Below are 25158 nucleotides of genomic sequence, written 5' to 3'. Positions count from 1 at the left end.
GAAAACCACGCATCAGAGTGCCAAATGTTGTTGCAAGAATTTGATTTTAAAACCAACAGATCTCCACAGCCTCAACGGCAATAGTCACTGAATACACTGCATGAACAAATATTATGCAAGTGAAGATTTTGTACATGTCGTCACTTGTATGCATTTGTTCCAAACCAGCTGATGTGCATTTGTGTAATGAGAGAGAGTATGGCCTGAACATAACACAAATTCTGAGGCACCTCCTTCTCTTCGGGCGAAATTGGCCGGAAAAGATACCCAACAGACTCTGAAATGTCAGAAATTGTAAAAAGTCTTTCAGAGGGATGCATCAATTTTTGAAGTTGCCAAGTTATTGGCTTGTGATCACAGACCCATCAAACGGAGATCCAAGAAACGTGTTTAGCAAAAAGGACACAGTTTTACTGCCAAAGATTTGAGAAGAATCAAAGGTGAAGCTATTAGGAATCTATTATTTGACAGAGCTGGCCTATCCAAGATCTCCAGCCGACTTGGAAAGTCCAGCAGTGCAACGTATTCAGTGCTCCGAGACATGGCCATGAAAGGCTGGGCCCGACCCCCACTGAACAAGACATTGAAACGCCAAGACGAGGCCAAGAAATATCCAAAGACAGATTAATCAAAAAGGTTTTATGGACTCCTGAGAAGAACATAAATCTTGATTAACCAAATAGATGGGCCTAGGGCTGGATGGGTGATGTCAGAGCTCAACTCTGACTCAATGTATTTGCCGGTGTCGTGGACTGAACCTCAACCCCCAAACCTAATGCTTGGTTCTGGAAGATGCTTTTTTTCAAGAAGTGGTACCGGAAAAAACTTTAAGAAGTCCATGATTTGTATGGTTAAACAGTAGCGGTCTTAAAGATGAAGGACCCCCACTTCCTCACCTGATACAAACCCTATTATCACTTTGGGTGAGATAAAAAAAAAAAATTAATGAGTGAATTGGAAATATAATTGTGCACAGACAAAGTTTTGTCAGATTTTGGATTGAGTCAGCATACTGTTGTAATGAATAATAATCAAATTAAACTTCAACATTTTAACTTGCCAAATAATTATGCACATAATGTAAGATATGTTCTGGTTGTATAAACTTTCTGGAAGAGCTATATGCAACCAGATTAATGACTCCATCCAGAGGTAATACGAAGAATATACAAATTTTCTCAATTTTCTATCAAAATCTTAATAATTTTAATATAAAGTAACTCAATCAATTGTTCCACCCATCGTCAAATTACTTAAAGCAGTAGCTGAATAAAGTGTCTGATGTTGACAAATCATAGAAAAATAAAGGGTTGACATATGAGGAGAATTTGGACACCAGCTGATCCGGCTGAGCAAAACTACATGAGAATTCCATGACCAGTACATCCAATCATTTTTGGACAACATGGAAAACAATGAAAACAGCCACTCACATGTAAGGTGAATTTGTCAGTCTGGAAAGCTGGGATATTATGAGAAAACAAGTATTTGCACAGATTGAGTGCACAGGTACGGCACAATGCTCTCAGTTTTCTTATCCAAAGGACAATTACACAAAGCAATCACGGCAACGAATGATTCCAAGTGAAGAGATTGCAGCTGTCACAATTACAGGCATAATAGAATCAAGCCTATCTAACCCTAACCCAGACATTAACTTCATGTAGAAAGACTGAAATTGACTCATCTGATCAACAACTTTAACTGCATTAGTTTTACGGTATCAAAGCTTGTACAGTTCTAGGAGCATATAATGCATTTACACATTTAAACATTTACAAACCAACTTTTTAAAAATGGAAGTGTAACGTAAATGTCATTCAAACGTATCTTGACTTCAGGGACTCGACTTGTTGACACCTTATGGAGTCTTTGCATATTCAAAATCATTGTTGAACCATTGAGCCTATTGTCATGCCTTTTTCCATGTTAAAAACACATTTTACTTTAGTTTTAGCTTCAAAGACATTCAATAAAAAAGCAGCTGAAATAAGTCATTAAATCACCGTTAACTTTAATTCCATTAATGTGACAAATTGAAGTTGTAATGCTTAAATTCAGTGAGTTCATGTAAATCAGTTGAACACACTTTTTACAATTCTGCACCTTTCTGCAAATAATATAGTATATAGTATAATCAAACACTAATGTTCTATAAATAGTGTCAGATCGTCTACAGAAATCCAGAGAGAAACGGATCCAAGCCTGAAATATCTGTTGTATTGGTCAGTACAATTCGTTAGTATTTTATCAAGAGTAGTACATGAGGTTGTTTACATGATGCGCCAATAGAGGGCGCCATTGATCTTCTTTTAAATCACCATCTCAGACAGTCATACAAACCATGTCCACTCAAGCCTATTTACCCCCCCCCCCCCCCCAAATCCACCACACTGCTGTGTAAATGTCATTTAAATATAAAATCTGTAACTGGAACCAGTTTGGAAGCTTGGTTTGGACCTGAAATCGATCTTCGATGTGCACGCACCCAGACTGAATGGGAGTTATTTCAGAAGCACGAAATTACAGGAGATTATGAAAGAAGAGTGATGATGTGACATCACTTGACCTATGCAGTGACGCACACAAATAGCTTCACCACTAATACAAGTCAATGACCTACATAGCATGCTCGGCACAAAAATTAGTTGACACTTAGTGCTGAAAGCTTTTTTTGGGGGGGCGGTTGTTTAAAAAAAAAAAATAACGTCTTCATTGCAATATTTGGATCATTTACACATTCAATAGAAGTTAAATGGTTAAAACATGAAACATATAAATATAAGTGTCTCTAAAAACTAAGAACAGCACAAGACAGCACTTTAGGTTAACTGAAGGATCGCCTCTAATGTACACATATTTGCACATATCAAGCAGGCATAAAAGACACGTCCTAAACATAAGGGTCAAAAACATTGACACTCAATGAAAGAAACTGGTGGAGAAATGCCTTTCTCCTGGGTGCATCTCATCATTCTTCTCAAAGAGGATTACATGGGGGCGGGCCTGGTGGACAAAGCATTCGTTTCGCAACAAGTGATAGTTAGCATTTTCATTCCACAGGTCAGACAGACAAACACAGAATCTCCAGCTCAGAAAATGTAAAAAAAAAATAATTTAATATTACAATGACCTGATTTCACCTTTGGTAACAGTGACTAATTTGATTGCTGCTGCTTAACTACGACAAATATGCTGCTGCTAAATAGAGCCATCAGAAATAGTAAATGGAGCATGGAACTCCGCTCTCATAATTAGACGTCCCTCAGAAACTGCAGCCAGTGGGTTTCTGACAGTGAAACTGCTCCACGCTCTATGGCTGCACCTGAAGCCTCTATTAACTGCTGCCATGAGGGAAACTAAGTTCATGGTTGTAGATATAATTTTCGATTAGAATATTTGGGTCCTGATGCAAGGGAACGAAGAACAAAGTGTGACCCATGCGTCCATCCTCTACAACGCTTCTTTCAGTCCTGGAGCCACTCCCAGGTGACGAAGTGTGAAGGCCGGCCATCACAGGGCAAACACAGAGAGGAAGTGACACTCGTCATTAACTAATGTAAAATGCATGTTTTAGACAAGCACAGGGAGCACATGCAAACTGCACACAGGAAGGGAAATAAATCAGTTGTATAGAATACAAATGTCGACTCAAAGCTCTGATAAGAGTTTGCTTCGAGGGTTTAGAAGATTTTGAATACTGAACACAGAGATGGATACCATCAGTCGACACAACAGAGAAAGCGTAATCCTTCTTGTTTGTCACTTTCTGCTATGCTTTTCTTAATATTTATTATGCAGGCTTACAGCAGTGATTGCCACCCTCTGTGCTCTTCCTTTTAAAGGGTAATTACTTCAAATGTCAGCGTGTGCGGTTTTCGGATAGACAAAAGAAAAAAAGATAAATAAATAAAATAGCATGGATGTCATTGTCATGCTCACAGACTGTATGTAAAGAATCAGATGTCACACCAATGCACTTATTATTCTCACAGGGTGGAGCACATTGCTATAGCATTCTTCTGGGTCAAGTGTTTTTACGATAAGAGAGACAAGCAGAACGGGGAAGCTGAAAAAATGTCACACATGAAGGTGGTTATGAAGACTTGAGCTGCCCATTCACCAGCATCATGGACTGAACCAAACCTTGGATGATATTTATACGCGAACACTTCCAGGAGATTCCGCGAACTCAACAGCCATGAGAAACTCGTCTTTCCATTGATCCTATTGCTTTCAGTGTCATATTTCATAGTTCTAATTGCCAGAGCAGTTGCTTTATTGGCATTCAGCCATTAGATAACCTAAACGCACTCATACAATCTGGAATGAAATAACTTGGATTCATCTAAAAAAAAAAAAAAATGTTTTAAATGACAACGCTAACTACTGCTTCAAAAAGTGTCTGTGTTTGCATATTTTTGAATCCACTTGGTTTGTCACCATGACTGGCACCCCAAAAAACCACCAGTAAAAATGAAAGGGCCCTCTGGCCTGGATTAATGAAAGAATTTGCAGCCCATTTATGTATTACAATGTCTTGGGGATAAGCATATTAAAACAGCTGCTCTGGGCTCCGGGCTCGGTGTGAAGATGCGTCCTCGTCGTGTCAGGGGCACAAAGACTTTTGTGTAATCGAGAGACGCGTAAAGGCGTCAGCCAACAAAAGCCTGCGGGAAGACGGTTCAGATTCAAGAGCATTGTAAGGGAGGCCTCAGAAAATATAGACCAGCCGAAGACATTAATGCAATTGAAAAAGATCAACAAACAACTGAATTTACTCAAAGTAACAGCACAGTGAATTATCCTGACAAATCTTCACTGTGGGAGATCACTCAAGACAAACTCAGCTGAATCCAGTAAAAACAGTGATTCGAATCATTTGAATTGAACTATTTCGGCTGCAATACAAGCTGCTAAATGCCGTCCTCACTTGATCTGCATAAGTGGCAGTGGGCGTACAATTATACCAGACGCCTCTGCAGAATGGAAGCCTGTCATGGGAACTTTATTTCACCAATTCTTGTTATTAATGGAACAATTTCAACTCAGCCAGTGGCACTTTTGCACAGATCAGTTCATGTGTGAGTGCTTGGGATGGAGAGGGTCTCACAGCTGTAGTTACTGCACATTGAAAAGTAAAAGTTATTTTAGAAAGTTAATTGGCTTTTATGGAAAATTCCCTAAACGTTTCCTAAAACACCAGTAAAGGTCACAGGATTTGTTTGCTCATCACTTTAAAAACAAACAATGAAGAAAAAAAACAAACCTTGCAGAATCTGAAGACTGCCTCAATACAGAAAACAGATAGTTTGCTAAACGATTACTAAGCTGCCTATCGTTTTATTCAGGTGTAACTCGCTGTTTAACAGTCATGCAGCCGACACTACAGTTCCCCTCCCCGCAGTATAGAACCAAGAGTGATGGGAAATGAAGAAACATCCTCCCACAAAACCATCACAAATCGCCGGTCCCGTCATGTTTAAAATGAAAACAAGGCAGCATGTAGGCTGTGCAGGTCACAAACTGTCACAGCGCCTCCGCAATCAAAACGTTTTGGTATCAACGTACACAGAGCTGCTATAGCGGTGTTAGCGAGCCACGCCACTCAGGCCAGCACAGCTCGTCAGACAAAAAAAAAAAACTTGCAACAGAAGCTTTCCACTTCACTTTGTTCAAGGTCAAGACTTCATTTAAGTGTGAAACTAAATAGATGTTGAAGGTGACTACACAGTGCAGTGATGCACAATGAAATGCTGCTCCATGCAAAGTGTCCGCGCTTCAAGGAGTTTTCAAACGTTTGTTTTCAGACGAGTCGACGAGACTGAGAATGTTTTCACACGAGCTCAATTATAGGACCAAACGAGTGAACTCTGGTGCAGGAAAACGTCTCATGGAAAGATGTGGAGTAAAGACGATGAGCAAATACCATGTTTGCTTGTGGCCACCTGTTTGTTTTTTAGATTCCCTTTTGCGGTCCTGGTCAATCATTCTTTCCTTCATTCTGCTTCTTCTTTTTTTTTTTTTTCCTTTTTCCATTCCTAGTCAGTGATTGTGGCCACAGAGCTTCAAACAAGCAAATATTATTATTTCGTGACTTTGTGGCAATAGTTTGTTCCACTTTCAGAACCACAGTGAGGAAGTAAAATGAATACAAAATCAATATTTGATTATAATCAGTAGAGAAATTAGTTTCCGGGAACATCTGTAATAGCAACAGATGCACAGTGAGCAATGTTGTGTTTAATTGGAGTTCGGAAAATCCAACTATTTTTGGCTGCTAAGATTTTCACGGAGCATAATTGCATCTCAGAAACGACTGAACGGACGTGGTTACTGCATATTCCGTGCAACTGGAAAAAGGCGGAGGCTCTGTAAAATGAAAATGAACTCCGAGTTCTTGGTTGTTAAATAAAGCAGAGGTATTGCGCTGCTCTGTCAACCAATATATCTCATACAGGAAGTTTTTCTTTGTTGTTTCCCAAATGACCCGAGCCAAATTCCTTCTCAAAATGTCCTTGACGCAACGGGTAGTGGCCGGGAGCCAGGCCGTAGGAAACGGTCCTCGATAGTTGGTGGACGTCAGTCATCACCCTCACCGGGTCCCGTGGTTATTTTGAAGTGTGGGATATTCGCGGCCCAGGATGGGCCAATCGCTGCTCCCATCCTGCCTTTTAAAAGGCCGGAAGTCAGTTCTAAGTGTATGCTGCTCACAGACTATGGGAAGGAGGGTTTATTTACTCTGAAAAAAACCTCCCCTGACATAATAGCCTTCACAAAAAACAATAACTTCATGAAAATTATGAGTCCCAAGGGCTTAGCGAACTGAATTCTAAAAAGAGTATATGAGCTCAAAGAAAGCATTTACTAAAGAAAAAAGGCTCAATGTGAATAAACACAAAAATGGATATCTTTAGCAACTACTGTTTTATTGTACACTTTACCTGGCAAATTAATTGGAGATTCAAGAGAAACTAATCAGAAACATAAAGCATTTAAAGGTGACATGCTGATATTGTCTGATATATTATAAACAGCAACACAAAGTCCTGGTGAATTAACTACACTCAGCCTGTGAGGTCTCCCACGATGAAGAAGCTAAAAATACCTTTTCATGCAAACAGGATGACTTTGATGTCCGACTGTAAACACAGGCGAAGTGATGGCCATTCGGATTTCCCTCAAAAATGGATAACTTTCGGTTTAATCAGTTTGACATCGACAAAATGTGTCACATCCGCAGTGTGTTTATGAGTATTGCCACAGTTCATTGTTGATTTCTCAGTGATGTGATTAAACACAACACACAGGGTCATTACTCTTGGCTCCGTGAAAGTTTTGAGGGTGTGAGAGACAAGAAGCTAATTGACATTCGACTGTGAGAGAGAAACAGCTGTACCACAGTAAGCTAGGACAGTGATTCCCAACCGGGGGTACACGGACCCCTAGGGGTACGCGAGGGTATTGCAGGGGGTACGCAGAAAGATTATAAATTGGCCTACAGTATCCACACACAAAAAAAAAAATTATACTATATTATATTGTATTATATCATGAATTTTAGTAAGGCCATACGTTTATTTTCCATGAGTAGCAATTCGTCCACAGTGATTGTAACACTACAATGCACATAACATGAAAAGACTATAAAGTGGCGCGCTTTAAAAAAAAAAAAAAAAAGGTTCACGTTCTTGCTGCGGGCGCGCACGATTCGCGAAGCTAGCTAACTCTAGCTGCATACCGACTGTAAACATGGATGCATGGCTAGGCAGGAGTAAACATCCAGCTACCGCTACTGCTACCGTTGCCTCGGACGCAGGCACAGGGGAGCCCAGTGAAAAAAGGAATTATGAAAGACTTATGAAAGTCAAGCAAGCGCAAGTGTCTCATTAAAAGGTATGTTTTTACACTCACAATAATTGTTTTATTTAAATGAGCAGTTGGATAGAAAGACAAAGGGTTAAATATAAGTACACATTAAGGCGAATAATCACACACGAGAGAGGGGGTACTTTTCACATGGAAACCAGCTCAAGGGGTACACTGGTCAAAAAAGGTTGGGAACCACTGAGCTAGGAGGCATCAACCTCTCAGGGCTACTTCAAGTTTAGCAAGTAATGGACGAGGCACTTGTTGACACCGTTTCTGAATAATGGAGTTACATGCTTCATACTTATTCACAAAACTTGTTCAATATCGATCATTATATACGATAGAAGGAAACTATTGTTTTTCTTTGGCTCAATTTGTTTCAAGTCAATGAACAGGTCTCTCGATTACCTGGTAAATATCTTTCTTGATAGTTTTAAATTAAGCGGCAAGTTTGTAGAAATTAATTTCCAATCACATCTGTTACATTTTCACACAAGTCACCATTGGGGTGACAGTTGTTATAAAGATTCAATAACTCACATGTTGTTTATGTATACTGTGATTCCTGCAACAAGGCCTGAGGGCTACCAGCTGTCCATGTGCCATTCTGGCTCACGCTGACCTGAAGTGTGCAAATGACAAACAAAAATGTTGTATTAAGGGCAGCAACTCTGTTTATATGCATATTGGGCCCCATTTATAATACGACGTAGTTGGTGTCGCTGAAGATTTACCAAAAGATAAGATTAATTCAACTGCATCATTGCACTGTGCAGCATTTAATTTCTCAAGCGAAGTTTCAACACAGTTGCAGACTTACTTGTGTCACTTTTTGAAACAGAAAGAAGTCTCAAGGCTGCTTGCTGTTTTTTAAAAGTGTGAAAACAAACCGCTTTGCAAATTTAAAGGTTCACCATTTTGTGTCACATGTCAGAGAGTGGTCAATTATTTGTGTTTTTCTCCACTTCGCTCTGAGCCGAGGGTCATCTGAACTTTGAAGCCATCGGGCTGTGTGTGTCAGTTATATATTCAAGAACTTCTTCTCGGTCTTTCAGCCGGTCTCCTTGGGGGGTTATGTATTCATGAGCGAGCAGCGATAAAAAAACAAAAACAAACAAGTGACAGCGAAAAATTCTCAAGCTGCAATGCAAACCTGTTAAAACTGTGTTAAAGTTCTTAAGAAAGAAGAAGATATTAGAGTAAGAAAAATATGCCGTGTACCACTGTTGGCGAGAACCTGATCATGTTAAATGATAAGTGATGTCGTTCTCTCACCAAACAAATGGTGAACATATGAGAAACGCACAGTGGCATTGTCTAATGTTCAAAATAAGTACTTCTGTTACTTATCTATAATACTGAGTGTACGCGTGTGTGTAGAACACACACGGTATGTTGTATAAAGATTTACGAATATCAATAGGATGACAGACAACAGGAAAAGCAGACAACACCTTTTTTTTTTTACATAGTGGGGTGAACAGGATGCAGGTGTTACCACTGTGGCGGCAGATGTACTAAACTGATAAAAATGTGTTTTTGAAATTGCACAAATTTATCATCAATAGCACCTTCCTCACAGCCATTGTTCAGAACAGAAAAGTGAGTGTAACTAAATAACTAATCATACTTTATTGGGGAAATTCCTTCTTTTATGCAGTGACCGATCCCATTTCTAGGTTATAGAAGCTCCAGGGAGCTGATGGAGGTCAAAGGTCATGCTCAGGGACTCACAGTGGTGACCTGTCAGCTGTGGGATTCAAACCTGCAAACTCCTGATCCCAAGTCCACTTTCTCTAACCTCCAGGCCAAATACCAAATACACCAGCTGATCTTTTATAGAAAAAAAAAAGATTATGTTTCTGTTGCTCTGGTTAAATTCAGTGATATCAATAGAGTGGATACAAGTTCCTGATACACAGATATCACAAATTGTAGCGTGTGAAACTTTTTTTTAAAATGTGCTTTAATCCAAATTTCTTCAAAATAAACAGGTGCTTCCTCTCACTGCTGTGCAATAAAAAAAAGAAGTGTTACAATATGTTTTCCTCGAGCTTAGGTTTAGTTTTAAGTTGTTTAACTAAAAGTACAACCACCAATGTGTGCTGATCCCAGTTTTAGGGTTGTGCGCCATTAAGTAGCACTGAGCTACAATGTACACGTTATCTTCAGGTAGGTCATTCACATCGTGCACGCTCGGCGGGTTCTTTCCAAATTTAGCATGAAGCTGCCTTCACACTCTGGTGTGGATGATGCCCGGAGGCTCGAGCCAGCACGACAGTTTGGGTGCCATTTCTCCACTCCATTAATAACATAATGAGATGACCAGTGGCTGCCTAATAAGATCACTTAGACCTTTAATGGCTACAGGTATGATGCCCTCAGCATGTGGCCACGGGAACTTTGACAGTCTGAGTCAATCAATGAAAAACAAAAATATAAGAAGAAGAAGAAGAAGAACAACAACAACAACAACAACAACAACAACAACAACAACAACAACAACAACAACAACAACAACAACAACAACAACAGGGGGGAAAAGTACCATTTCCATGGCAATCATGATGAAAGGTGGAAAAGAACATTGAGGAAGAACACATTCTGACAAGAACACAAGAGGCTCACTTTGTCAGAGATGTGAGTACACGTTACACAAACCTCCACAAACCCAGGTTTCAATCCCAGATCACGACCGGATTACATGAAATTCTACAAAGAAATATTGCTGATGTTGTACGTGACCAAGTGAGATAAGAACTGTGCCGGGAATGTAAAATGCAAGCACTGGCAGTACTGTACAGTATGGATTAATAAGATTGTATAATGCAGCCTGGGGAAAAGAAAAGTGTTACTCTGCACTCTGTTATTTTGTAAAGTTTACCAGGAAAAGATGTGATATCCCCAGGTATAACATGTGTCTTTTGTCCATACAGATACAGTTGAGACCAGCAGTAAACGGATTAAGTGTTTAGCGGGTGGACGATATAATGTTTGCCCTGAAAGAAGAAAGACAAAGAAGAGAATATAGTAAAGGCATATCTTGATTTACACTCCGTCAGCACCACCGGCCCCGTCGAGATCAAATGTCTGTCACCGGCGGCTGAAGGTTTGGGATTTCTTTCCCTCGCAGCCCGTCTGCGTTGCAGTCTGGCCTTTCAACAGAAGTGGGACCATCTCGCGGCACTGGTGCAGCACAGAATCCCACATGCACAGCACTGCGCGGGATATTATGGCGACTCAGCAGGGGTTTCAATCTCTATGCAGGCGAGCCAACAAAGAGAATCCCACCTCTGAACATCCATAAGGAAGCCGTACAATTACACTGATCCACATTCATACATACTCAGTATCAGCACATTTATATCTTATACTTTCAGACAACAGACATGTGTGATGAGGGCCTGCTCAATGAGACTGAACTTACTCAGAACGAGCGGACGACAGCTTAGCCACACACAATGTGTGGATTTATTTCATTTATTTTAGTTACAGATAAAAATGTTAAGTTTGTTGGCATTTTGTGGACATTATCAGGAAGGTCCTGAAATAACTGGATTATGCAACACGTCACGGCACCAAGTGGCAGTCTTGTTTATAGACCTCCAGGAACCCAAAGTAATACTATAGTCTTTATTAAAAAAAAAATCCAAAAGGAATAAAAAATGTAAATAATATTTTTGTTTGTTTTTAGTGAGGATGCCAAAGGGTCAACTTATTCTACAGCACAGTAGAATTCTGTCTAAATATCCAGGCAACAAAGCTGTTCCCCAGAGAATCAAGCAGCAGTACATTGACTGCTGATCTCGCAGGCAAATCAGAGGCTGAAGCCTCACAGGAGCCATGAGACAATCGACTGGTTGACGCTTTCTTGGAAAAAAAAAAGAAAAGAAAAAAATAGAAAGGCTCTTTTGAATGTTGCCTGCCAAACGTCACATCACAGTATTACCAACCATTGCTGTTACTTCAAATTCTAATCAATTCAATATCCACCTGCTGCATTTCTGCTCATTGAATTCATGTACGATTGACACAATGAGGATGAACTAGATCGTTAAATGTGCATTGCACACAAAACAAAAAGCTCACTGTTTAACACTCGGATTTCAAAAGAAGCCTCTGTTGATGTTCACTGAAAAAGCTTCACCAGCTGGTCAGGGAATAACATGAGAGACCTGACAATACACAACATGAGTCATCAGCCCTGGTTAAAATACAACTATTTAACATGCCATAATCAAAGCACTATTATTATTACACATCGCTTTTGTTCATTCATGTAAATCCATTTTCTTCTGACACAATACAAACAAAAACAAGTTTGATAATGTTCCCAGTTCGACCTCGATTCATAACTATGATGCATTTTGACTGCCTGAAGCCAGTTGCTAGGAGCTGCAGTAAAAAAAAAAAAAAAAGAGAGACTAATCTATCTTAGATCCACTTTAACAATATGTTATAAACCTTTTATGGTAAACAGACCTTCCTCTTCGCTCAGTGACCAGCCAACAGTGAAGCAGCAGCCCGCTGCTGGTCAGTATCGTGTGTTTCAAAACACCGGTCAGGTGAAGCAACGGTGAAAAGTAACAGTGTCTCGTCTCGCACACGGACACACAGCAGCTCCGTGTGTTTGTTTCACACAGCAGAAAAGAGACGCGCCTGTGAAATTTTCCTTACCGTGTAAAGCCCAATCCTGCACAACGCGAGAGAGAGCTGCATGTGCTCCGACATTGTGCTCAACAACAAGCGTAACCCCCGGCAACAAACAAGCCAATCCTCTGGAGTGAAGTGAATGGCGAGAGGAGGATCACAAGGAGCTGGGCACAACAGTGCCGGGTCGAAAACATGAGGACGTCTCCTTCACCATGTCACAGTCCATATCATGTCAAGTCTTCTTTTAAACTTGAGCTTTACAGGTGAAGAGCATCAACAGGCTGCCTTGTTTCTATTCATTCAAAGAGAGGAGGAACAAAAATAAAAAATATCACCACAAGGATCAGCCGACACACACACACACACACAAACACACACACACACACACACACACACAATCTTCAGATTACTTTGTGAGGATCTCTCTTCTCCACTGAGATTAAGGGCTCACTTGACAACTCGGGATCCAGAATAAGACAGCAAAATTGGATTAGTCACTATTACTCACCCACACACACTGTGTCCATACTGTACGCAGTGCTTTATGAAGTATGAAAACCAGCGCTTGTCTGTGTGGAGAGGAGGATGAAAAAGGATGGACCACTTGAGCTCGCGGCGGTCGTGGGGATTGCAGTAAATGTTGTGGGACGTTTTGTCGGAAGTCTGCTCACGGAGAACTGTGAGTCATGCTCAAATAGTCTGCTTTGACCAGCTCGGCTGTCTCAGTATAGTTGCTGCCATCGCCCACTAAAATCATTTTTATGTTTAGTATTTACCCATTAGTGATCAGATACTTGTGAACTAACTATGACATGAACACTGTCAAACTGGTTCGAAGCTTTGCTTCATCCTATCGCCACATTTGAAGTGTGCCTACCAGGAAACTAAACTTCTCTGCAGGTTAACACCTACAGAAGCTTTTATAATGGGCCATAAATCTCAGCTCTATTAAATTCCAAACATCAATCAAGCAGAATGTATTTTTAAAGCTGTTTCAATGCAACAGAATACAAGACAATGAGCTTCACACACTACAAACAGCCAAACAATACACTCTCCCACACACGCATGCACAATGACTGAAGACAATATAGAACACAAAAAGTAAAATAACAACAGCATTCATTAAAAAATAAAATAATAGGAAGTAGGGAAACACAATTGTAAGGAAAAAATGTAGTTGAAGCAATAGCAAATAAACAACAATATAAAAGAATGTGTCTGTGAGAGAGTTATTGAAAGATAAATAAAACAAAACTAATAAAGGCAAAAAAATGTTTTATTAAACATTAAGATCAAAAACTTCAGCTTAAAAATGAAGATCTTCTATTTACTTTATTTTTTTGAATAAACACTGATCAATTTACTGCGTAAATCAATTCCAGAGATGGACTTCAGGAGGTAATAACAGAATTAACTGAGTGCTAATACCACCAAAGCCACAAATATAGAGCACAATTATAGCTTGCTGTAACTTTTAATGTGAAACCAATCATTTTAGAAATTGTCTCAGAGGTCAGAAAATATTCTCGATGTCTGTTGAATCATATCCCAAACAAAACACTGAATGAAGAAACTGATTACCTCATTTAGAACTATTTATTCAGGTTTTCAGCACAGCGAAACAGTGGAGTGCTCACCGTATTGTCACACCATAACTGAAGCTTGTATTAGTGTCATTTTCTTATTTCTAAACAAGCAAGTTAAAATTCAGTCCATAACTTATGTCCTATTGATTTCGAGCTGTATAAAAAAAGAAGAAGTAGAAGACGGAAGAAACATTAAAAGATCTAATGATGCTCTTATATAACAGCATGTAACCTCATACTGTCCAGCCTGGCTGCAGATCGATGAGATTCCCTGGAACTCGTGAGACCGATAAAACTGATTTTCAATCTTTGCTTGTTGGTCGCTTTGTGGATTCCTTCAAGCAATTTCTCGAACACAATGAGAATATAAAAATAAACCACTGATGAGAGATCTCCCCCAGAAACTTGGTATTTTTTCTTTTGGGAAAAAAAAAGAGGCTCTGAATGCACTGAAATTTAAGGAAGTGATTGAAAAGGCTCCACTAAAACTCATCAGAGTGATGGAGGATCCACTCACATGAACGTCAATAGAAAATGATTCCATGCTCAATGCAATATGAAACTATATTGTCTTCATCAACAGCTGTGATGTTGCACCAAACTCACAGGCTAAAAATGTGTCATGGAGTAGCAGTTGGTGGGATTTTTCTACTTAAAAAATGACAAAGATAAAATGTAATGAACTGTAGCCATCTGGCCTTCAGCTGTAGGAAACTGAAATCAATGTAAATCCATTGAAAGAGCACTTGGAGTGAACCGGATTTCCCAACCGGGGAAGTCAAGTCAATGATTACCTCGATATCCATTCACCAATAATAAAAAAAAGTATACACACGGTTGAGATAATTTCTGATATTGTTGGTGCTCTTATCTGATACGGTTGGTCACTTTTGTGTTTGCGTCAGAAAAGACTCTTGCCGGAGACGTCTGCCAGCACCAGAGCTTTGCGCAGCGTACTTAGGCAGTGGACAAAGCCGAGGAATCGTAACGTGAGCTTTATTTCCCATATGGCAACACGTTATATCCAGTCAACTTGCCAAACGGCTCGTTTCATCTGAGGTTGTGAGAGGTCAAGCTGCCGTAGCCTGCTGTGAGTCCTTGGGCAGAACTGCCCTGAAAACAGTTTGTCATCCCAAACACATGCAGGCTCCTATTTATTTCAGGGGCGTGATCCTAAAGTGGAATATCACACAAGTTTGATCCAAAAGTGCTGCGCGTTGCACTTAGCTACATTCTTCAGGAAAGGGCATCAACATCTTCTGTGCTAATTGCTCCCGTAAGCGAGATAAATTATGCAGTGAATTGCTTTCAACCTCATGACAATTATCCAAGGAGATTTCACACTTTAAGCACAAACAAGGACAAAAACAACTCCAGCATGAAAATAAGACGTTGCTCCCTCTTCAAAATGGTCTTTTACGCAAGAGAATAAAGAAACAGTGCACTGCAGCACGTGGGAAAGTTTTGCAGACCTTAATACAATTGGAGACCCGCAAGTGGAGAAATTGAGAATGACTCAAATCTCGTCTAAATTAGCATGATTGAAAATCAACGTACGAAATCCTAAAGTTTCAGGAATGAAAAGCTTTGAAAGCGTAAGTTCTGTAAGACGTCGGCCCCCAATTTCTTCACTTGTGTCTGTCACTAACTGTGTACGATGAAAGCCGAGACCACAGCCAAGTCCACCCACACCGAGCATTTCAAGCTTTCACTGCCTTCAGGACACACTGGCTCAGTTTCAAACATTGTGAGCTCATTAAATTTAGTCCAGCCTTTTCTGAAACTTACTGAAAATTCTATTTATTTATCTATTTTCTATTTTTTTTATTTTATGTGCACGCCACACTCATTTTCAAAAATGGTCAAATCTCCTGACTAAAAATAGCTAAAAGATGCAAAAGACCTAAAACAACTACGATTGTTAAAAAGGGATAAAATAACCAAAACTACAAACAAAAAAGAAAACAGTTAAAATGGTGACAGTAAAAAAAGCTACTTGGCTACAACGCAAAACAAAAAAAACCTGATCAAATATATCTAAATTGTAACTATCAAATGTCATGAATCCAACACTGAACTTTTTCAATATTTAGTTTTTGCTCCATTTCAGATGATGAATGTGTTTTGCGGCTCCAGACCAATTTCATTTTGTGGAAAATCGCAACAACAGCTCTTTTGTTCATGAAGATTGAAGAACCCTGATCCAGATCAATAAGTACATAAACAGCAAGCAATTTGCAATTTGCAATTTGCACAGCTCCATTTCATCACTTATCTAACAGCTAAGAAAATCCTGAAACGATATAAAAGAAAGTTAATCCAACACTGTACTCTCTAAAAATGATCAATTCTTTGCTGAAACACATCAGTTTCATTTGTATTAATGCTGTGATTATGTGTGTCATCTTTAAATACGACAGCGTAAGACCCTGTGACCTGCAACATAAGCTATTTATTCTTATTGTTTAAAACAAACACAGGGCAATTAACCAAAACCAACACTATTGAAGACCAAATCAACAAAATTGTTGCTCCAATCAACAATGTGAACAGATTGTTGTAATAATCATTTCAAACTCACTGAAAGCCGGCATGTCAGGAACTGTTTAGTTCCAAATCATAACTGATAATTACTGATGTCAGATGCACAAGTGCCGTCTTATTAAAGTGAACAAACGGTTTGTAATTTCAGCATCAATGAAATATTCCGGCCACATGAACCAGAAGAAACGGAGGGTCCTCTGCACCAGCGTGGTCTGACCGTGTCTCTGAGGACTTCCACTCAAGAGGATGTCCACTTGTGGACACCGTGGAACAGATTCCCTCTCTGGCCATATTTACATGTACCCGGGTATTTAAAAAAGCTGATATTTCTCTGCGTTTGGGCCTTTTATTTACACACAAACGCAGCTATTAGTCACTGCAAATGAGGATTCCTGAAAACTTCAGCAACAGTGGATATTTGTAAAAAAAAAAAAACGATGTCTCTGTTTGCATCTAAAGGCGGGTAGGCGGATACTGATGTCACGTGTTTTTTTTTTTCAAGGATTCTGATTGGCCATTATGGATTCATGCTTCTCGTGACACTGCCCCTTGTTTGGCATGCTCATAGTGGCTCTGAACCAGGTGTATATGGAGTTCCGTGTCAACGAAGATTGTTTTTGTAAACGTAGAGGGGGAAATATCTGTTTCTGTAAAAACCCAGGTGTGTGTCAATGTGGCCTTAGTGAATCCTGGTTGGACAGGTTGATATCCCAGGAGTCCGACTGACTGTGATGATTATGTGTTCCTTTTTGAGCAGTGTACCAAGACAGCGAAAATGACTGAACGAGCCTTTAGACATCCCGATTTAAGCGCAGTGTAAAAACAAATATAGCCGACTTAAATAACAAAAGGCATTAAAACGTATGACGAAATCTTTGATAGAAACTCTGAGGTTGGGCAGTTATATCATGGATTAAATAAACAGCCTTCTTTACACGCCTCTTCGTGGCTAAAGTTCAAAAATGTAATCTTTTAGCTCCCAATTGTTTCTCCCATCACTTCCTGAATGTGGGTCACACAGGTAAATGTGTGGAGCATTTTATTGGCATACGGAACATTCCACCATTACCATACAGATCGATGCTTTGCAGCCGTTGTCAATCAGTCTCAGATGATTTACATTCCACAAAAGCTTTCATAAAAGCCTAAAAATACCTGGTGTTCACACCCCGACTACTAAAACTCAATAGAACATGTCCACAATGTTTAATCCCACCTCTAAAGCCATGCACCATTAATAGATGAGGTGTATCATAATATTTATCTTTACAAATGTAGCATCTGCAACATCAAAGCATGTGAAGATTAGAGATCGTGCCTGTATTTTTAAAATAAACAAACAACAAAGCTCCGTTTGTGTTCTCACATGCTGGAGTGCTTCACTTTGATGTCAGTCACCGCGACCTGTCTTGTGACGTCTACAACAATTTAGGGCCGAGAGTTTGGCCACTCGGTACACCAGTGCACAGCAGCGGAGCACTAAATTCCTCTCTCGGCCCTGCAGTTTTGTGTGGCCTTTTTTAACTCTATGCTGACCACGCAGAAGTTCAGTCCCTCCAACACTCTCAAGCGTCCTCCTGAAACAGAACCCCCCCCCCCCCCCTAAAGCTCATACCACAGACACCAATGACATCCACAAGAGTTAAAACTCCTGCCTGACTTCGTATTAAACACAGAAATGCAGATTACGTACCGTTAATTCTACCAATGCTTCATGATCAAACTTGATTTAATACAAGCGGAAGTCAGTGATTAATACCTTCACCAACATGTTCCTAATGATTTACAGAAGGGACAGGGACATAGTTTTGTCCGGGGTTTTGTGCCAAGCCTCCAGTGTTGCACAGCAGGAAAGGAGGCCCTTCGCCTCTTTAGCGCCTGACCTCAGAGGACAGCCAAGCAGTCTGCTCCAGCGTCCACAGAGCTACAGCTGGGCTTTCCACACAAAACTGTTTTGTCACAGAAACTTCCCTTGAGTGGGAAGACGTGTCTCTCTTCTTCGTGTACACCTGAAACGTGTGTAGAATCAGATCAAATTGTCGCAACGCTGTTTTTGCAACAATTAACTAGTTGTAGAAGTTCAGGTTATACCAATTTCCCTCCAGACCCGCTGCCAGAGGGCCGTCACGTCCTGCTGCAGCGACAGCTTTGAGGTTTACCCTTTACTCCCGACCAGTATCCATTAACATGTAAGAGAGATTACAGAATAACTCGAGAAAATTGCCCCTTTTGTTTTCCACAAGATTTGTCACTAAGTTCATAAGCCACAGACATGCCGGGGATTAACCGTACAGTCGCTCCGGTGGCAGTCGCTGGCTCGGACTTTATAATCTCTCCTCAAGAAGAGTCCCGGTGACTCCAGAGTTCAAAGTTCCTCCCGGGTCTCACATCTTGGGAGGCCCATCATAAACAAACTGATAACACTGGGTGGGCAAGTTCCTCTGCATGTCACACAGTCCCTCCGTTGCCTTCCACGTGAGATGACAACACAATGTGTGTACACATTTCCCCCCCTGTTGCTTTATGAATTCCCAGGCAAAGCATTCAGTTACAGCTTCCTCTCTATTGTTGTGGTGCTTCAGCAGCACCCATCCCATCCCTACAATGTGGGCAAAGGCCCAAAAACCTTATTGTCCCAGCCCAGTGCTGGTATAGAGGCCTCGACGGAAACAAACCTGATGGTGAGAAGCAGATATCTGAAATCAGGGCACAGATAATTCTTCCCTCCCTTCACCCCCTTTTTTCCACCTCTTTCTCTCACCTTGGCTCCAAGTAACCTGAGCCAACACTGATTGTTGCTTTATGTTCAGCCCCAGCAGTGGTAGTTTTGTGGTTAAATAACAGGTTCATGGCACCGGCAGTGTCTTCAGATGGGTGTAGCTTTTAAGACGAGTGATCGTCTTTTCACATGCACACCAGATCGGGGTCTGTGGGTCAACCATTCACAACTAGTTTACAGCTGATGGGCGAGAGATGAAAGCTACAGGCTGCACTTGACACACTGGCACAGGGGGAGAAAGAATAAAAAAAAAAAAACAGCAATAAGACAGTTGCTGGAAGAGGAAGTGGTTTCGTGGAAGCGCCTCGTGCTGGCTGTTGATAGATGCCCACCTGAGTGACATCACAGGAACCAGCTGATAAAAACCAAACGCCGGAGCCAGTCTGTAGCATTTCGCTGTTTACTCACCAGATAATCCATGTACTATCGCTGACCAGCCACAGCAGCACGAACTGGCTTTGTAATAATCCCGTTATTGCCCCGATGACTCCAAAATGTGATGATTTTTTTGTTGTTTTTGTTTTAACCACACGTCGCTTTGTATTCCCCGCCTTCCGACACAGCCACAGCAAAAATTTAAAAAAAAAAACCCGAAAACAAAAAAAAACCAACAGCCTTTCGTGGGCTTGCAAGCTGCAGTTTTCGCCCTCTTCCTGGTTAAAAGGCTCAAGTTCTGAGCCCAGAGACGACCGAGGCTGCTTCGATCGACAAGGGCCGCTGGCTTGAAGGAGTTTTTCCTGGATAAACAGCCCCTGTGCCACCGGCTGACTTCCAGTTTCTTTTTTTTGTTTTTTTTTTATCACTGTGTCAGTGGAGGAAACCAAAACGAAGCCCACTCCGCTACGTCACTTACGTCGCGTCTGCGCACGCAGCGTGGTCACGTGACCAAACACATGGTGGCCGCTTTCATTCATAGGAGGCGTCTCCGCTGAAACGCTGTATTCTTCTTTTATTCCTTTTACGGCGGGGGGGGGGGGGGGGGGGGGTTCAGAGCAGCGCGGTTTATATTTAAGGGTCTCCCGTTCTCTTTGTATTTATTGATGATCTCCAGAGTAATCGCTGTAATTGAACACAACGTCAAAACTGTCTTTGTTGGTATAATGATCATCCGTCTGGATGTTTTTGTAAATATTATGAAAGTAAATATCAATAGTTATCTGAAGTGTCAAAGAAGGAGGATGGAACTCACCATGGAGGAGTGGTTTACTTTATTACTACAACAAATCCACTGTAGCAATAATGATTTGCTGCTACTTATTAAGACCTGGTCTTTGCACAACCTTGTGGTATAAACCCAACTTTTTTGTAGGCTATATAAGCCTTCAAAATAAAAAAAATGTATCTACACCTGTTCGACAGTTAAATACAAAGTTCGCTCTTCTGTGAAGATGCAAAATGTAACAAAGCAAAACCTTGCAATTAAATAAGTTACAACTGTACTTACATTGATTCCACAAATGCAATAAGGCCATCTACCTTCACTCTCCATCCCTCCATCCCTCCATCTTCTATCCCAACCCAGTCTCAGGGTCTGCGGGTGCTGGAGTGATCCTAACTTACTATGTGCAAGGGCAGGATACAAGCTGGACAGGTTTCCAGCACCACAGGGCAAAACACACAGAGACACACAAGCACACACATTCACATTCACACCTAGGGGCAACTTAGTGTCACCGATTAATGTTAAATGTGTGTTTCATGGCAACAAGTACAAGGAGAAAGTTCTTGCTATGATGGGACACTACATCACCATGCAACCCCAATTCAATGACATTTTATTCATAGAGTGCCAATTACAAGATAGCTATCTCTTGTCACTTTTACAAAGAAAAAATAAGCCCAAGTAAGAAAACAGACAGGAAAGAGGGGGAAAAGAAACTCCCTTCCAAACACAGACTAAGAGGGTGTGGCCACTATGTGGCTTTTGTTTGGCACAGAGCAACAAACAAACAGGTTTATTTTTTACCCCCCACACTAAATACAAACATTAAAAAAACAGCACAACATATAAGATCTCCTGTTGTATATTCTGCCTATTCAGATCAACATCCAATATAAGAACCCTATTGTGTAACTGCACATGCATTTCTCATGTGTTTTACTGTTTAAGCAGCACATTCCAGCCTCTGATGTATTGCATCACATAATGCATAATGAAGGAAGGAAGCAACATGACAGTATGTGTTGAAGATGGCAGTATGTACAACAGATGACAGTATATGTGTAACTTGTATCAAAATGGAAGACAGATTTCTGTGCAGCTGTTCCAGCTAGAAGATAATTGGTAAAAGATGGACATAAAATAATCATTTTGACATTATTTGTCATCTTGGCTTGTTTATTCAATTTGCTGAATACATGTGCAGTCTTTTATAATTGCATAGCGTGCTGCTTGGGGAGATTCGTGGCAGCATGCCATGAGAGTGATGCAACAGAAGCTTATGTCATGTTTAAAGGAACACTACAAGACTGGTTAGTCTGCAGCACCAGTCAGGAACATGCTGCTATAATCTTCTTTTATCCTCAATGACTTCCCTTACAGTGTGCATAGGAAAGTGTCTGTCGATCTAGAACAGGAATTCTACTACCGGATAAAATGACCAAGATAAGCATGAACCGGAATGGCCTAATGAGATACAAGATTAGGAAGAAAAAAAAATACAATAACGATGTAATATCACCCTAATTGGAGAAGCAGCATAAATCACAAATGTGTTATTATGATTATGATGCAAGCTGCATACCAAAGTAATTCCTTCTCCCAGGTGAAAACAGTCCTCCTAAATATTTCATGTGATGTGCTATAAAAGCTCCCCCAACACTCAGTGACGTGGAAAGTGAACTTGCTGTCCTTTGGACAACTCTGATTCTGTGAGAAACAAAGGGTTGGTCTGGCATTTGAATTAATAGAGCAAATATCTGTCAATTAAGGAACGTGAGCGATGTGGACGGAATTTCTGAAGGGAGGGGAGACCTCTGGTGGTCTGTAGGAACATGGTAGACTTGACTGGTTCTTCATTCAAGACGGATTTCATGATGCACAGTGATACGATTATCCATACATCCATCTTGTATCCATCAAAACCACGATTTTAATCCGTGGGAGGAAATGTGGAACACCTGAACAACCCACTGGTGCTCAGGGAGAACATGCAAACTTGTTGCAGAAAGCTCCCAAGACTTGAACAGGGGGTATTGTTGATGGTGTGAGGCAACCTCAACACCACAGTGCAGCCCAAACCATAAGGCCATACAACAATATAGTGATGATCCAATTCCATATTGCATCTGAAGTTGTTGATCAGTTTGGGTAGAAATGTGGCACTATGGGCTCAGACACTCACTTAAAGCTTCTGTGATTTTTACAAACGCTTCATTTACCAACAAGTGTCACAAAGCCATTATTTATTCCATTTTCATTCTTTTGGTTTATTGATTTTTCTTTATTCTATTCCGAGCCAATATGAAAAAAAACAAACCCAAAAAACAAAACATAAACACATTTTTGACACAAATGTAACACGCAAATGTTAGCACAAGGGGGCAGTATTTACAAAAGAAATATTACGTTTGAAGCCACAGAGATGTGTGCAAGCAGAAGCCAACACATTTGTGATTGTATAGCATCCACGCAAAGAATTTTACATGAACCTACAACATTGGCAAAATTTGCTTTTTCTATGTTGGATTTCATTGTGTGAGAAGGAGACTACAAAACGCACATCAACTAGGAGACATTAAAACAGTTCACTGAAGAAAAGAGGTTATGTTATTTGCAGCTCCAGGGAATTTCATTGTAGGTTTTATGGTTTGCAGCTATGAAGCTGGTAAAATGCATAGTATCCTTTCTGCGCTGTTAGACAAACAACATAAACCTGTTGGCTTTTTCACGGACACAATTCCAGACATTTGTATTCTCTTTATTCTTTCCTTCAGGGGCAAAGTAAAAATCACATTCACTCTATGTACTTTCTTTGAAATGCATATTGTATATGAAATGACTCATAGATTACTTGATCAGATAACCTCAGTTCAAATTAAAGCATATCATTTTATTTTACTCAGATCTAATAGGATTGCGGGGTTATGAATGATTCATGGAGGAAGTGGGCACTACTTCCTGTTAAATACAGGGAACAGTTAAAGATCTCATTAACAAATGCAATGTTGGCAACTTAAGTGCATCTAATCAATAAATCAATCTGCCGAAAGCAACCTCTCCCACTGGGGGAAAAAACCCCAAAACATTTTAAATATTTAGATGGCCAGCAGACTTTTTTCCTGTTGTTTTGGAGAATTTTCTCCTGTGGAACAACTGCAATTTAAATGAGATTGCAGGAGCATAGACAGGCGTTTGTCAGAGGGAGTGGCGGGGTTAAGCACACATGCCAGGCTTTGAAGATGAAATTTCAGGTAATCAGTAACGAGGGGCGAAGGGCCGAAGCCCTTGCAGCCAGGTGTGTGGGGAGCCGCTCAAGGCCTCCAGAAGCCAACAAATCTTAGATTATCAAGACATGCATCCTGAGCATTTTTCAGGATTGTTTTACATTAACTGGGGTAACTCAGTTACTCATATGAGGTCAAATTTCAACTTTTACATGACACTTTTGGTGAAGTTTGAGAGCCTTGCAGCACTTTATATAATTATTTTCAATTTATACAAAGTAAAGATGCAATTTGTAATAGATACTAATCGTCATTAAATATATAAGCTCTTCATTTAAAATATAAATGTTTGTGCCATGCACACTTTCCTGCTGCCATATAAGCATCCAGTAATGCAGAGACCAAAATGTCAGTTTTTGTCACAGAAAATAACATGCTAGTATAAGTGCATGGCAATGCCAGTCCTGCATCCTAAAAGAACTGTGGAGACTCACAATGTTCCTCCTATTGGAGATTGTTTGACCCTTTTGGGTGTAAGATTAAGGATGAAATGTCTAAAATTGTTGAAAGGTTTTTCCAAAGCATAAAAACAGACAAGTGTTTGTATAGTCACACAAAAAAACAAAAAAACAAACCCGAGTTATTAATTTTTACAGTAAGATCAGAATGTTTTATGTTGAATGACCGATATCGTCTATTGGAGTGGACTTTCTGTAACTGTGTGAAAAAAAGGTCCCGGGGAAAAGAGTTTTCATGTCCTGAGAGGAATGAAAACACTTCAGAAAAGGGTTACATTTGAAAAGGCTTTCAAATGTGTAACACAGTCAGGTGTGACAAACACTGTTGCGTTGGCAACCTTGAACTTTGCTGTGACCCAGTGAGTGACCGCAGGGGGAGCCCTCTATGCTTCATCCTGCAGAACATTACATGCAACCGAGGTTGACAGGAATGTCACAGGTTCCTTCTGGGGTGTAAATGTGCTTTAGATACTCATAGTCATTCTGGAGCAAATATATGGATATTTTTAGAGTGATCGGGGACAAGACTCGTCTCCTTTCCAATCAAATGCCAAGTAAAAACGATGCTTTAAACAAAAGTATAAGGATAACACAAAGTGTATGTTGTCAGACTGAAGAGTTAAAGCTATTTTAGTTGATATCATAGCTATTTGGATCCCACTGTGGGTCGTTTGATGTATGTGTATTTCAGGTTAACTGTGAATCGAAATAATTTCCCCGAAGGGATCAATAGAGTACAGTACACAACGAGGAACTACAATGTAGATATTGATATTTCAACATGAGAATCAATCCAAAAACATCGCTGTCATATCAG

At 40.3% G+C, this 25158-nt stretch overlaps 1 protein-coding gene across 1 annotated transcript in view; it reads right to left on the bottom strand.

Moving 5' to 3' along the window:
• Positions 1–20188, bottom strand: part of LOC308132547 (ADP-ribosylation factor-like protein 15) — an 89824-nt gene extending 69636 nt beyond the window's left edge. The window contains 1 exon segment of the mRNA XM_080499691.1: positions 19846–20188. Within this exon segment, the coding sequence (XP_080355817.1) occupies positions 19846–19857 (12 nt within the window). The 5' untranslated portion in view covers positions 19858–20188.
• Between the last annotated feature and the right edge of the window lie 4970 nt (positions 20189–25158).

Source organism: Blennius ocellaris (genome assembly GCF_963422515.1).
Source record: "Blennius ocellaris genome assembly, chromosome: 7".
NCBI classification, from domain to species: Eukaryota; Metazoa; Chordata; class Actinopteri; order Blenniiformes; family Blenniidae; genus Blennius; species Blennius ocellaris.
This window is presented reverse-complemented; position numbering and strand designations above follow the sequence as displayed.